Below are 16,033 nucleotides of genomic sequence, written 5' to 3' on the forward strand. Positions count from 1 at the left end.
TACCTTTAATTCTAATTGTGAAAGCATTTCTTTTAGTTGTCTGTATAAGGCTGTATTTTGAGGTAATCGCGTCGACATTACAATCTTTTCGAGTCAGGATGTCAAACCTTGTTACATTTTTTTCCTGGATAAAGCTACAGATCACTAAAACTACACCAATCTACTTCCATCTAATATGCACCGTCAAAATTTGACAGGTTCTAACACGGCTGCGGTGGTCATACTCTGCAGCGCTGTCGCCGTACATGCTCTAAATCGAAAGTGACGGGAGATATAGGACAATGTCATCCACTTCATCTACTACTGAAAGTACTGCTTTAAAATCCAATGTATCGCACACATCTGTGAGAAGGCAATCTCTAAAAGTGGTAGACCATCAAATGATTCTTGCCCTCCTCCACTCAGCCCTCTTTCTTTCCAAAGCTGAGATTTTATTGACTCTTGATTGAGGAACAGCACTTTGACTCAATGTTCCAATGCCATTGGCTTGCAAATGTCTGGGTGAATAAAACCATGAGGAGTAATAGAAGAGATTTTTCCCTCTAGAATCCAATTTCATGTCAAAGGAATTGATTTAGTAGTGACCATGTGGCTCTGTCAAAAATAACTTGTGAGATGAATATAGTGGGAGGAAGAACCCTCATTTAAGAGTCGTTTCATTCAGTCATATTGGGTAAGGTTTCAGCTTGAGGGCCTTTACTTTCTCCAGACATTCAATGGTATAAAAATGACCTTCTTCTTACACGTATACTTATACAATAATTTTTCATTAGTTTCAGAAAAAATGGCTACAATTACTATCATACATTATTTTCTCCTGAAACCTCGCAATTCATTTTTGTCCTCTGTAGTAGACATACCCAATATGAAATCTGTTGAATTCTGTTGTACTTTCTTTTTAAAATGCTGGGCATTGCAACTTTCACATGTTACTGCAACAATGTTTCTGTTGATACTTAAAACTTGATACTTAAACTTGTGAGCTTTTAGAAATGTACAGTCATTTTAACCCTTTCACACCACAGCTTTTATGCAGGACTTACTGTCTCCCATTTTTACCCAGTTTGTTCTATTGTTTCTTTTTTTAAATACAATGCTTAAACTATCTTTAAAAATCTAAAACATATTTTATGTGCCTCAGGAGGATATATAGATCTAAACAAATTAAAGAAGAAATATGGTGTGAAATGCACTTGATGTGTAGAAGTGAAACATGAAAAAGAGTATGAACTTTTGTTGAATAGCCCACCTCTGTTAGACCCCAGCATTTCGAAATAGAGCACTTTTAGACATTGTTCCCAACAGGCTTACAATGCTAGCGATAGGGGCATAGCTTTGCTCATGCAAAGGAATGACTATTACTACACCATTAAGAAGGTTGAAGTAACTCCATACTTCTACATTGGTAAAATTCTAAGGGCCAACAGGTTGTCTATTAAAAAACACTGTTTATACAAGCAGTACCTTCAGGTAGATCTCTGGCGCAGCCAACTTCAAATTAAGTCATGATAAGTCGACGAGAACGAACAAATAGGTAAGATAAGAGAAAAGATGGAAAACTACCTCAAGGTACAATGTATATAAAGTTTCAATCATGAGCCCTCTTATCTACTGGCATGAAGCAGTAAAAGTAAAAGAATGGATTCATTATTCTGCAGACAGAGGAGGAGGGAGGAGGTGATGTTTAATTAACTTGTATTCTACTTGACTGACACTACAAGCCCACTTCATAAAGCCAAAGGCTGTTGCTGGATGGCCTTATATCTGTCTCTCATGTGCTGAAATATTGATGAGAAGATGCCCCAGATTTCAACCTCCACAGTCATTCAGCCACAGACGCTGCACAAAAGTAATTACTGACAGATAAACATGCAGCTCTAAAACAATGCAGTCGATTTGTCTGAATTGTTTCTAAGATTAAAAAAAACTCCAGAAATTCTGTATACAAGGATATCTAATTGTTCTACTCGTATCTGGGGGAAAAAATTAATGGTGATAAGGCATGATGTGTATTCTCTTTGAGACCTACCCCTAACTATGATTGGTCAATATCACCAATTTGTTCTAAGAGCCCAACCCCTGACTTGAATTAGTACACACTAACTACCTGTTTGTTCTGAGAACTCTTCACAATTCAGTCCAGTGCAGAAAATAAGAATGTTTGTTCTGAAGCCTACCCACGACAGCACACACTATATCTGCATTCCAAATCCAAGGCAGCAGCCGAGGTGGGCTTAAGCTTATAAAGCTAAGTCATAGCAGGCTGTTCCAAAGTTTGTATTTAGCCCACACATGCAGCTAGCATTCAGAGCAATTCAGGGAAATTCAACTGATGCTTCGTTCTAGGCTCTCGTTTAAGCAAAGAAAACAAGTTCATATTCATAAAATTTTAAGAAATCAGTATTTGGTGGAATAACCCTGGTTTTTAATCACAGTTTTCATGCATCTTGGCATCATGTTCTCCTCCACCAGTCTTACACACTGCTTTTGGATAACTCTATGCTGCTTTACTCCTGGTGCAAAAAATTAAAGCAGTTCAGTTTGGTGGTTTGATGGCTTGTGATCATCCATCTTCCTCTTGATTATATTCCAGAGGTTTTTTATTTGGTAAAATCAAAGAAACTCATCATTTGTAAGTGCTCTCTTATTTTTTTCCAGACTGTATATATACACACTGACATGTAACCTAAGAAGCTACCTTGAGAAGAGAAACCTATATTAGTTGAGAGGTGTTATCTTGTGACACTCCTCACTGGCCAGGTTTCTCATGGCAAGGTGAGGAAGTTCGGGCGAGCCTTATTTCAGATACGTCCAAATTGCCAGCAATCACGTGACTCAATAAATAAAAAAATATCATACAGATCATATAGCCTAGTGTTTATATACAGTAAAATTCTTAGACGTGTATGCTTTTATACGATGTTCATAAGCAAGAGGTCATACCTAGCCAATACTCTTCTACAATTGTCAATAATCTTCATAATCAAATCTAATTCATATGTCAAACCATTATATCTTCTTCATGTAAAATTAACATCCAATAAAAAATGTATGTAGTGTAATGAGTAAGAGTCTACACAGACTAGCATATATTTATTACTAGTAATTTTACTGTGTTATTCAGAGCCTCTGTTTCTTTGCTTTTTTACAAGCAGAGGCATGTTCAGTAAATATGTCTGTAAATATGGTTGTATTTTCATACAGGTTGGTAAAAAAAGGTAAAAAAAAATGCTCTAATGTAGCTTTTGCTCCAATTATGGCTCACTTGGAAATAGAAATTTGAGATCTGCATCTCTAAAGCAGAATGAGAGATACTGTATAACTGTGTAACTGTGGGGAATGAAATGGAATAATGTCTACGTGATTAAAGCCAAGGCTTAGAGTTGACCTGACCTCGCTATGCTGCGTCACGCTGCCCTGCAGGAGTAAGGAAGTGTCCAACCCACTGCTGCTTCAGCTTCGGCTCTGTTCCCGTCAGCATCCGCTCCAGTACACAGCGCAGATCACACACATATACCACATACGCACACACCTTCATTCACATACACACACTAAAATCACATCCACTTTCAATTCCACACTGTGATTCACACACATACACAATACTGTGCAAAAGATAGAGACCATCTTCCAGAGCCAAATAATCCATGAACTTCTTATTTTAGAAAAGGCAACTTTGTTATAAAGACATTTTGAAGGACTTTATAAAAATAAAACTTTAACACCTTTAAGGCTCCATTATCTTTAATAACATCAGACATGCACAAAAACATATTCCATTTAATTAATAGCAGAGCCAAAAATGTTTGTACCGTGCAGAAAATAATGGATCTGGAAAGAAGGGCACTGAGACATCACTGTAAAAACAAAGCATTTCCCCCCTTTTTACTGATTTGCATCAGCACTGTTTTTAGCTAATCTCAAAAATCCTGATCTCAACTTCTTTCCATGGAAAATCTGATGAACACTCATAGTTCCTCATAACTGAAGATTATATTTAGCCTGATTAAAGTGGGAGATGCAAAATATGTGCTTGTTAAGTGCATGGAAAATATTCACAGCAGTTGACGTGCAGTTACCAGAAATAAATGATAAAATAGCTGCTTAGGTCATACCGTCCTCAATGGCCTGCCTGTTCTTCTACATCTGCGTTTTTTTTTCTTGTTCATATGAATTCAGTGACTCCAGTGTAATACTGATAAACCAGTGTTTGAGCTGGGGCTGAAATTTTGATTCTTAACAGTCAAGCTGTGTCAGTGACAATGTTCTTACCTGCAACAGGTTCTTTGGTGGGGAACAGTTTGTTGTCAACCGTCATGCTGATGTCATAGAAAACTTCTTCCTCGTCTCGATCGGCATCAAGCTGTGAATAAAAGAGGTAGAACATGCTTCAGCTTCATCCGTCTGTCTATGTTAAATAAACAAACTGCACATATTTGTAAATTCTACTTAAATCCTGCCTGTTGCCAGCAACATAAACATGTTATAATTATTATTTAGTCTATTTATTAACTATTATTTTTAAACAGCAACATTTGTTTGTTTGTAGGTAGTTGCTGTTTTCTTCTTAAAACAAATATAAGAGGTTTAAATTTTCTACACTAAAATGATACAGTACAATTAGAGCAAAAAATAACTTTTTGGATTAATATTTTATTACATTTTAAAGCATTATAAATGTATTAAACTCTAGTCAGCATGCCAGTGTTTCCTCAACGCTGTAATGTTTTCACATGATAAAATTCTGACAGTTGCTGATGAGCTTATACATATTCATGAGCAATGTTGAGTGCCTGAGACATGCTGAATGTTTAAGACAAGCTAATCCACAAACAGTGGATTTCTCAAAAAGTAATAGAAGTAATATTTAATAAAAAACAGAATGGTTATGCCTGAATATGATTTAATATGAAGATAAATGTTAGGGAGATACTGTACTCTGTCCACTCAATTTAAATGATGTTATATGTTATAGTTTTTCAAACAATCAAAGGGAGGTATCTCTCTGAAAAAAAGCAAAACAAGTAAAACACATAACAAGTATTCTAGAATCTCCTAAAAACATCCAGCCTGTGTGTATTAGCTGTCCTCACCTGTAAAAAGTACTAATGAAGGTCATGACTAAAAAAAATTGTGACTAATCGACTAATCGAACAAATAATTGGAAGATTATTTGACTAATAAAATAGTCATTAGCTGCAGCCTTATTTGTAAAATGCTTCTGATGCTTTGAATAGAGGTCAATATATCTTACAACAGCTTATAGAACTATAGACTATAGCAGTAAAACATAGTGGAGATAAAGGTAGAGAGATTTATGAATGGGGACAGGCTTCCATTGCTGGGGGAATTTCATTCACCCCCCCTCGATCGCTCCTTGAAACAAGGATAGATTGCCCACAGGCCTGTGATAATTACTAGCACTCCACTAGTAGTTTGGAAAGCCTTCAACAAAGCACTTTACAAGGTTGCTGCCTGAGCCCATCATACTGTAACTGCTGGAAATCAAGACAAAAAAATCTCAAGATATGGGGAGGCACAGGAACAGCACCCCCCCACACACAAACCTCGTCACTGTTTCCATGACAACAGACTAAAAGGAGCCACAGCATAGCATGCGATGCGTGGGAGTGTCCCTCAAACCTCAGGAGGCTGCCAAGCTGCTACTTGGGACTATTATGGAGTGCTGCAATGAGGGTCTTGCGACCACAGATCAACTTTTAAAGACGTTTTGGTCTCAAGTACTTTTATTATCATCGTCGTAAAGGTCTTGTGTACCTGATAAAACCCCTAAACAAAGAGAATACACTGAAGTTCAGCATCCATTTTTGGCGTTTTGGCGATGTCAGCTTTGACAAGACTGATGTAACCACAGTTGCCTGTGGTCTACTATTACCAGTTCATTCCCAATCAGTGCAAGAGATATGACTGATAATTCAGGTAATAAAGAAACCAACCTTTTTTCCAAAGCTAAAGCTCCATAAAACACAGAAACAAGCACAGTTTGGCTAGTCACACAGAGCGAAGGAAAGAAGAGCAGAACACAGCGGGGAAGTGTCTTATAAATTCATCTTTTAAACAGTCTTAGACTCTCAGAGCTCACAAATAATCACCTCAACTCTAAAAAAATTCATTTAAAAGCCAATATAAACTCAAAATACACTACAATCCACTGACATTGTGGCTCAGGCCATCCTGATTATGTTTTTTGCTTTCATGAGCCACAGTGGCCTGTGGGTCAACTGCTGAGGCTTATGGGACTAAGCGTGCTCTTTGTGTAAAAATGTTAACTATGGGTTTTTGGAGCTTAATCAGGCATAATGGTTGTGTTATAGGTGGGGAGCTGTTGTTCTGTGTCTGTGGCTGTCAGAGTTGGTTCTAATATCACAATATTTTAGGGTATTTTTCTATAAAATATACACAAATGTTGACAAGGCACACACGTTTATATTCAGCTTATATTCAGCTATGTAGCATTGCAAGGCTTTCTCTAGTGAATTGAATAGAAATATGGATTTAAGGGATTAGCAGCAATGACTGGGAAAAAAGATGGATTAAAGTAGTAAGCGTATTCCACACTAGAGTTACAGAAAGAAAACTGTTCAATGGTATTCTACAGCCAACTTTGCAGCCAGATGTGCACTATACACATAAGCAATCAATAAACACTTGCATCAAAGGTCACTCATGAGTTTTTAATGAATGTAAGGCCTGCCACAATCTGAATGTGCAGACAGAATTCATGTTAACCACAACAAACTGACCACTGTATGCACAATAACAGCTGCAGTAAAGGAACACATCTATTCCCACATCTGTTACAGAGGAGATCCAGTGGCAAATGCACCGTATTAGCATTGTTACCTAATTAACGCTCATTAAGTTGAGGAGACTCGGTGGAGAGCTACAGCAGCATCTGTTGGGAACAGAGCAGCGCGTCCATGTGCAGCGGAGTAATGTTTTCATTAAAGAGGTCAGTTCGGTACTCATTAAAGAGACCTAAGCTTTTCCAGGGGCTGACATCACGTCCCCCGTGGTGACAGTAAAGGGATAGAGAACCTTAGCCCCTGAGATTCTTAATTAAATTGATCTGCTTTCCTAGAATGAACAGGGAACTTCAATCAAAGCAAAACAAACACATCTGTATGTGTGTGTGTCTGTGTAAACCTCATGTGTCCATTAAAAGGTTTAGAGCAAGTCTAATCTTCACAGAGCTTTGGATCAGAACACAGAACTGCCTTTGACTAAGCAGTGGCTGCATCAGCAGAACCATTTCAAAGTGTTTAAATTAGTTGTTGAGTTGATGTATTTAATGTGCGCATACTCCCAGACTTTACAACACCTCTTTTCTGCAGTCGGAACCATGCCATGACTGACATCAGCATATTAGAATGTGGGAGAACAACATAAGGTGGGGGTGGTGGAGGGAGTCTGCTTTGAGCTGAAAGGTCAGTCCCCATCTGATAAGTGGAGCTAGGTCTGAGAGAACTGACTTAACTGGGAACTGAATTAAAGGGAGAAGATGAAGGTGCTGCAACACTGTCACGAAAAAAAAAACATTTGGAATTCACAGAATGTACAGGCATTTTCCTCCTCTTAAAATATATTTGAGCTTGCTATTCTTTAACGCTCAACACCACTGGTATTCAAGTACAGAAACATTTGGCTAAATGGTGAGCAGGGTCAGCAGATGCTGAGGAGCATAGTGCACAGAGGAACCAACTTTCTGCAGAGTCACTACATCACTACACACCTCCAAACTTCATGTAGCTTCAGATTACATCAAGAACAGTAAAGTGTAGAGAGCTTCATTTATTGCGTTTCCATAGCCAAGCAGCTCCATCCAAGCCTCACATAAGCAATACATTCAATCTTAAAGTTGTAAACCAAATTACCCCAAACAATCTAAAGCATTTTTGGAGAAAAATATAATAGTATAAACTAGAGAGACTTTTCTGTTTTTTATTATTGATTCTTCCTCAGGTAATCATGCTTACAGCATCACCATGACAACACAAACAAGAATAATTATCAAAGAAAGTCATGCATGGCTTAAATATCCCCAAAAGTCATTACGCTTCTGAAGCGTTTTCACGGTAAACACTTTTCTTCTGCTCCCTCTCTTTACTGCAGACAATTTACAGAGAGGTTCCTCCTGGGCAAGAGGTAACTGCCACAGCAACCCTGGCCATTTATTGCAGCTTGTTAAATGCATTTAATTAAGAACCGAAATAAGCCGAGCTCCCTGCATGGCATTTTGGGACATTCAGCATCCTCCTTTCTGGCACAGCGTGTGGCTCAGAGTTTTTGCCAGAGCCTCGGTAAAGAGGCAGATCAGAGCCAGCCTCACAGCTCAGCGAGACCGACACTGAGTCACTGCCGAATTCTCAGATACTCCCAGGACAGTTCTGTTCGGTATGAGTGCAAAGCAGCCATTAAAAAAAGAAAAAACTTCCAACATACTAAAAACACCTGCCATTTTTACAAAGACATGTTGTAGTCGCATGTCAAAGACATTAACTAAAAGACAAAAACGAAAACACAAAAAACAAAGTAATCAATGTAGCAAAGATGAATGCACAGATACTAATATTGATAAGTTGTTGAACTATTCCAAAAAGCCATATGATAGTCAGTCTGCCAAATATTTGTCTGTTTTTCCTCCTTGTTTACATTCTACAAAGCCATTCGTAGTTCTACGCTTTTCTTTTAGTTCTTTTATCTCCACCCGAGCCTTGCCTTGTCCTTGAGGCTCCCATCTTTGTGTAGCTTGTTAACATTTCTGTGGATTGTTCATGGTAAGCACAGAGGTCAGTTCTAAAGATATTACATGCAGATATTTTTTTTTTCATCCATTTGGTTCCATGGATCTAGATGCGAGATTAAGACCAACTGGTCTTCAGTAACACCACATTTACAAACCTACTTCTCTTAGCCCTAGCTCTTGCCCTCCTGAAACCTACCTAGTCAAAACTCTTGCCCTCCTGAAACCTAACTAGTCCACAGTCCACCCATGTAAGCCCCACATATGAATGTTGGAAGGAAATTCAATCATATTTAAATGATAACACTTCAGCTTTTAAAGTACAATCCGGTTGAAATCATAATTTTAGTTGTATGAGAGCCCCATCTGCCATCCTGATATAGGTGCCACAAACACTCACAATTCTTGGCTACCACACTCTGCCTTCAGAAAAGGTAAAGTAACTAGCTGTAGGACCTTTTTAAACATCACATTGGTCTGTCAAAGTGCCTGTAATGTGTGGTGCATAATATAAATCCTTCATCTTGGTGCTGTCCACAGTGCCTCCGCACATTGGACGTTGGTTGTCTACACCAACAGCATATACAGTTTAATAGCAAGATAAGCTGTTAAACTTTTGCTATACATTGTGATAGATCTGGTTCATTGTACCATAGGGAGCATTTCTCAGCATCTTTCTTTAAGGAAGGTGAGGGGTGGTATCACACATGTGGTGCAATTATCACTTCATTAGAAATATGCATTGATGACTCCTGATTACACTAAAACAGCTGACATTTTAATTTCCGCATGATTCCGTAAAAGGCCACGCTGCTCTTCTCTCCCAGCGGTGACGAAAACAGATTTCATACCTGTTCAAATGTAATTTTAATTTTATTCATTACAATATTTTGAGGGCCCTTAAGCACAAAAGCTATTAAAACAACTTAATCTATTAATGTCTTGGCAAAACACTGATGTAATCATGTCATATGCTTACAAACACTGCCATGACAGATTACGTCTATTGATGTAGCATCTATCATGACAGATACATGACAAGAAACATAGCACAGTTATATTCATGGGCATAATCTGTCATGACAGCTCCTGACATCTGGTATTAAACAATGTTATATAGTAGCAGTCAACTGTTCAAGCAGTATAACCAGAATATTTGTCCATTCACTTGTGCACATAAGAGCAAAGAGATATTCTATACTGTGCCATTTTTTTGATTTAGGGTTGTGTCTATGTAATCACATACATCCAAGAAGAGCTCCTAAACTGCAAAAGTACACTGATTTCCATGCGATTACATTAAATGGTTTCTTCTAACAGAAACCGTTTGAAATATATGAGGTAATATTCAATATACCTATCGGTGCAAATACATAGCTCAAATGTAAATATTATCCTTTTTCTCTGAGGCTTGGCATCCACTTTTAAATCACCGTCATTTGGCACAAACATTACGTGCTTCACCTCCCACGTCAATTAGGACTCGCTCTCTCAGAAAATCAGATAACGAGGGACAGATTTTAATTAATTGAAATGGAAGCTGTTTCAGTGGTAATACATGATAATGACATCCAATCAATTTAATACATTTATGAGAATTCTAGCTGTTTCTGGAGGGCAATAAAATACAGATTTAAAATAATATTTAGGTTTACGTGACGTGTTTTGAGCCATTAGTCATATTAATATACACTAAATTAATTAGCCATAACATTAAGATCACCTGTCTTAGATTGTCCTAAGAACTGAGAGCTGTCAGGATCTCATGTGCCAACAAAACTGCTCTGACCCACGGAAGCTTGTGGTATCTGCAACACAAAGACTTCAGCAGCAGATCCTACAGGTCTTATAGGTTCTAAAGTAGGGCCTTTATGAACATCCTGTCCTTTTTAAACATTTACCACTGTTTAACATCATTTACATATTATATATATATATATATATATATATATATATATATATATATATATATATATATATATATATATATATATTTCAGTCTCAAAGGTATTGTAATTAAGGCCCAAAAAGGGTTGACACAGAAACTGTATGGAAATGGTCATCTCTAATCTTTCTTTAAAAAACACAATCTCTTCATTTGTCAAAACATCTTACACTGCGCAATGATTTGCATCAATGTTTCGCTGCTTATAAAAACAGCTCTTTTTGGCAGTATTGTGTTGTATGACAGTATTATGTAAATTGTTCATCCCAGCACATTATGTTTCCTATTTAGATTTTTTTTTTTCAAAGTCATGAGTCAGAAAGTCAATATGGGCACATTTTATGCTTAATTTTCAGACTTTGCAATAAGCCATTCAGACCTTTCCTTCCAATAATACTAGACGCAGAAACAAATCGGAAACAGTCATTCTCTTAAATTGTATTGCCTGATACTGGTGCAACACACAAATGCAAAGCAATAAATTCAGGATGCAGGGAGAATTGGATTTGTGCAGACTCGTCGTAGACTGGAGAGGCCTATTTTGTGCCTTGGGGAAAGAAATTGCATCAGTTTAACTGAAGCTCAGAAAAAACCCACATTCATTACGACAGAGCATTCAGCTGCTCCACTGCTCGATATGAGAAATATTCCTCATTAAGCATAACAGCCACATGCTTAGACCTGAGAGATTATCACAGAAAACACAACCATCCAGAGATAAATGGACTTGATCAAAGGACAGTGTCCTCAATCTCCCTGTGTTTATCATGCAGGAATAAAGGGAAGGAAGCTTTCCTAATAGAGACGGGAAAAATATTTTCTATATTAAAATTTGTTATCAGATGATATTTCTCTACTTAATTTATGCTGAGAAACAACCAGATCAAAATTAGTTTAGGGAGTTAAGGATTACAGCAGCTCTGTGTGAGTCTCACTATAGATGCTCCTCTGTCACATAATGCTCCAGGATTGTGTGTTAGATGGATCTACATAGCTTTTAGATGGTTGCAGACATTTATTAAAGCCAGTATGGTACTTATTTTTTTCTCCCATCTGAACCGAAACCACCTCTTCTGGTCTGATCTTTTGGTCTGGTTTTGGTTTGGTCTTCTTTGATCCCATTCTAGAATCTGCCTTGAGTTTACCCAGCTGCCTGTTTCAGTTTATTTAAATGACAAAATACTGTGGCATTAGATAATTGTAAATGTCATCTACCAACCCAGATTTAGTCCTATCAGCTTTAACAAAGCTGCTGCCAAACTAAGAATATGACACTTTCAACTTCTTTATCACCACAGTTTTTCAATTGACAGCAAATGAAATGATATTTTCCAGTGAGGAAAGGCGATCTGACAGGTCTAACTGACACTAGGTTAATAGCCTTGCATAAAAATGTACAGCAAAATCTGGCAGTGTCATTTTCTCCTGTCAGCATACACTTGAACTGTGATTTGCCTTGCATGTGAAAATAGATGGCTAGCCTGGCTTCAGGGGAACGTAATGCAGATTAACTGAACATTATTGAAAGACGTAACTAAATAAACTAATATTTTTAGTTAATGACTTGAGACAGAATTTTTTTTTGGTATAAGCTGCTCAAATTGATCAGTTGGCTCACTGTTTGAGTTCTGCTCCACATTAGTTCTGCTCCACACTAGATATGTGGTAGTCAATCATGAGTTTATTTTAGTGGCAGGTTTATTTTAAATCAGACAGGTGCCAAAACCAATCAGGGTCTTTGGGGAATGTCTGTGTTCTAGTCTGTCATTGCTAGCAACACAGGGCTAAGTGATGATGAATCTAAATTGCACAACATTATTATGGTATGTAACGAAGCAGAACATAGGGTGTCATCTAAATAGAACATGCTAACTAACAGAATTTTAAAATAGAATAACATAATAAAGACCAATTTTCCATTAATTGGCCAGTCCTACTAGATCATGGGTATATGCTGTATCCTAAGTGAGCAGACTTTTCACTCTGCAGAAATCTTTCTAGTGATGCAATACTTGTAAAATATTTTACAGCTTTAAAAAACTTTTCAGCACTCTCCCCACACTATATAACTAGGTAACAATCTCCAGTGAACATTAACCTCTTTATAGGCTATTGACCGAATTGAACACTGCAAATGGAGTGTTGTTTTTTTTTTTTAGTTTGAATTAACCTTGGTTGTGCACTAGGAGAAAGTCTAGAGGGGGCACCTAAACTGCATTTTACTGTGGAGAGCAATCAATGGCTTTTAAGCTTTCACTAATGCTTATTTGTAGGCCTGGGGATTACAAACTGATGCATCTGATGGGGGTGCAAATAGGAAATGCAAATGGGTGAAATTACATTGACCGCACCTTCTGCTCCCTCAGTAGTCTCCAGCATTTTTTCCATTGTGCATTTTTTTATTCTACATCCAAGATTTTGTATCCCAGTTGTTTGAGCTGTTGATTGCAGATGCCACCACAGCAAGTTTGAGACTACACTAAAATTATACTGCAAATCAAATGGCTTGCACGAACAGCATCTGGAGTGGACAGCTTCTATATCAAGTCTTTTTATAAATGTATGTAAGTTACAATCAAGATTCATCAAGTTTACTTTTGGTAAAAAAAAGTGACAGTAGCTGAAAATACAATATGTCTAAACATCCTCGAAACGTAGAAATATGAACAATTTTAACACGCAACTGAAGAAGAGCTCCCATCATGTTGGCATGTCTGTCTGATTAAATTTTTTTGATTGTATTCATTAAATAATTCTGAGGGTGTAAAAGGTATTTTGACTGTGTACTTGCTGCCTAATATACACATCTTTACTTATCTAGAGTTCAGTAACAGCCTTAATAATACTAGCAAGTAAATAACAACTAACTACAACAATATCAACAAACTAATGATTAAAAACAGTTATTTGTATATATTTATGTTTTGAGACTAATATCCAGTATTTTAAAGAACTTATTATGAATATCCTTGTCAAAATTACAAATACAAATTATGAACTTTCCTAATATATATGTATATATAATCTCTCTACATATGAATTAATCTTTATATATGTGTATATCAAAGAAACCTTTGTTGCATTACTTCTCTGTAAGGCTTTTTTGTACATTTTATCTACATTTGTCAATCAGTTTTGAGATTTCAAGTTCAGAAAACATTTCTAATATCAGCATTTTTTAGTTGTCATTTTGATACAAATAACAGCTAGAAATGACTTTCTCACTGCCTGTAGTTGTCTTAAAATCAATACATTATTGATTAAAAGAAATACACCGTCACAGCTCCCTTTTCAGTCAATTTTTCTTACTGAAAAATGCAAGGCAAACATTACTGGAACACAATGCAAAAAAAAATCCTGAATCATGCTTTATCTAGCACACCAAATATCTTACAAGCGATGCACAATCAGGATTGAATTTCAAGTGCGTTTACGCTACTACAGCAATCAGCAGCAGTGTAGAGAAGCAGGTGGGAATGAGAAGCTGCTGAAACAGACAGCTGTGCTCTGGTTTATTTACGCTCTGTTGAGAAAGACTCGCTCTGAAGGAGGCTGCACTCCTGTCAGGAGCAGCAAAAGATTCCACACATTGTCAAGCCATGTTGTCATACACAGCGTACGTGGATGAAGAAGGAGTCCATTTAAAACGTACAGTAGATCCTCACGGCCTCCCCTACTGTGCTTTTTGGGGTTTAGCTAAAGCTGAAGACTGACAGCAACTTGATAAAATATATATCATGATTCAAACATCAAACTTACACAACATTTTTTCAAATAATCTCACAGAAGGGCTGTGTATTGACAAGAATCTGGCTGTTCTTTAAGCAATGCAGTAAGCAAATTGATTGCAATTATTATTTTTTATATATATATAAAATTGTAGGAAAACTGTAGGATCAACTGTCAAAACTGCAGGCATTGGGAAATAAAAAAGATCTTTCAAAAAAACATAATTAATAGTTTTGCACAAACAAAAAAATAGAAACTGTCTGTACACTAAAACTCGGCTCCAATGCAACTCAGCTCCTATGTAACCCCCATTGCTAAAGTAATCTCTACGCTAGCTAAAGAAAAGTAAGCTAACTTGCATACGAAATTTAAGCCTTTTCAAAACAAATTAAGGCTTGTTTTTTAACTCAAATTAAGACTTTAATATGTTTTTAAAGCTTTACATTTATCCTGTATATAAAAACATCATCATGTCCATGAAATCTGCGTAAAATAAACATTTTAATGCGCTCAGAATACTGGGATCTAGCACTCAGAACTTTGAGAATCGATGCAGTATTGGATAAACACAATAATTAAGAGAGCACTTAAGAAAGTACTAATATATATTAGAGCTTCTTTTGAGCTATCTTTATCTTCTCCACAGGTTCTTGCATAGTTAAGTAAACAATACTTTCAGATACTAGAATTTTATTGTTAGCAATGGGATTATTGTGTGGCTCCTTTTCAATAGTATCTTACATTAGGGGTCTATCAATACTAACCTTGGATATTCTGAGTGAATGATTACAAACTTTTGTAAGATGCTCTGGATAAGAGAGTCTGCTAAATTCCATAAATCTTAAAGGAAATGTAAATCCTATTGTTTGGATTGAAGTACTGCACTTGAACAGCAGCTACCTGTGCTGTTATTGATTAGACCTTTCATTAGCATAATATGTATATCCATCAGGGATATGTGGAGCTCACTGCTGTTCTGCCTAGTATGTATTTGTTGTTTGGACCCCAGCAGGTTACACAGCGTGAATATATAAACTGCTGTCTCTTTTTGTGATGGATGCAAAGCAAGAGGTGCTTCTCTCTTTTGACTGTGGTCAAAAAGCTTTGGCACGAACCAACACATCTGCACCACTCAACACAAAACAGCATGGCAAAGTCATTAGTCTCCATGCAGCAGTGAAAGGACTCCCCTGCATTTAAATGGACATGGAGCTCTCACTCTTTTATAAACCCACCTTCTGTTGCTATGATGTGTCTGTCTGTGTCTGTTGGTGGTGACAGCAGAAAAGAGTGGCAGATTAACAATGAGGACTATTAAAATGCGAATTGCACGAGAGATGATTTTCTTTGCTTATCCGATATTATAAGCCAAAATTCTGTATTATCCAATTGTGCATTGTGATGCTAAGATACTACTTTTAGTCAGACTTGACATCTAGCTATATCAGAACCTGAGCAACTAAAAAATAATGCTGGAGATGCGTATGTATGCTTATCAGTTTATAATATGTAATGAAAGTCCTCATCTAAGAGCCTAAGAAAATGCAAAAGTATCCAAGAAGGTTTTAAAATGATCTAGTTAGCCTACTGAGATG

General features: G+C 36.9%; 1 protein-coding gene across 1 annotated transcript in view; it reads right to left on the reverse strand.

Annotated features, from left to right (window-relative positions):
- Positions 1-16,033, reverse strand: part of ak5 (adenylate kinase 5) — a 65,056-nt gene that overhangs the window by 24,234 nt on the left and 24,789 nt on the right. Inside the window, exon 8 of the mRNA XM_022677833.2 lies at positions 4,273-4,363. Coding sequence (XP_022533554.2) covers positions 4,273-4,363 — 91 coding nt within the window. The remainder of the gene's footprint in view (positions 1-4,272; positions 4,364-16,033) is intronic.

The sequence above is a fragment of the Astyanax mexicanus genome, chromosome 8, assembly GCF_023375975.1.
Source record: "Astyanax mexicanus isolate ESR-SI-001 chromosome 8, AstMex3_surface, whole genome shotgun sequence".
Taxonomy (NCBI): Eukaryota; Metazoa; Chordata; class Actinopteri; order Characiformes; family Acestrorhamphidae; genus Astyanax; species Astyanax mexicanus.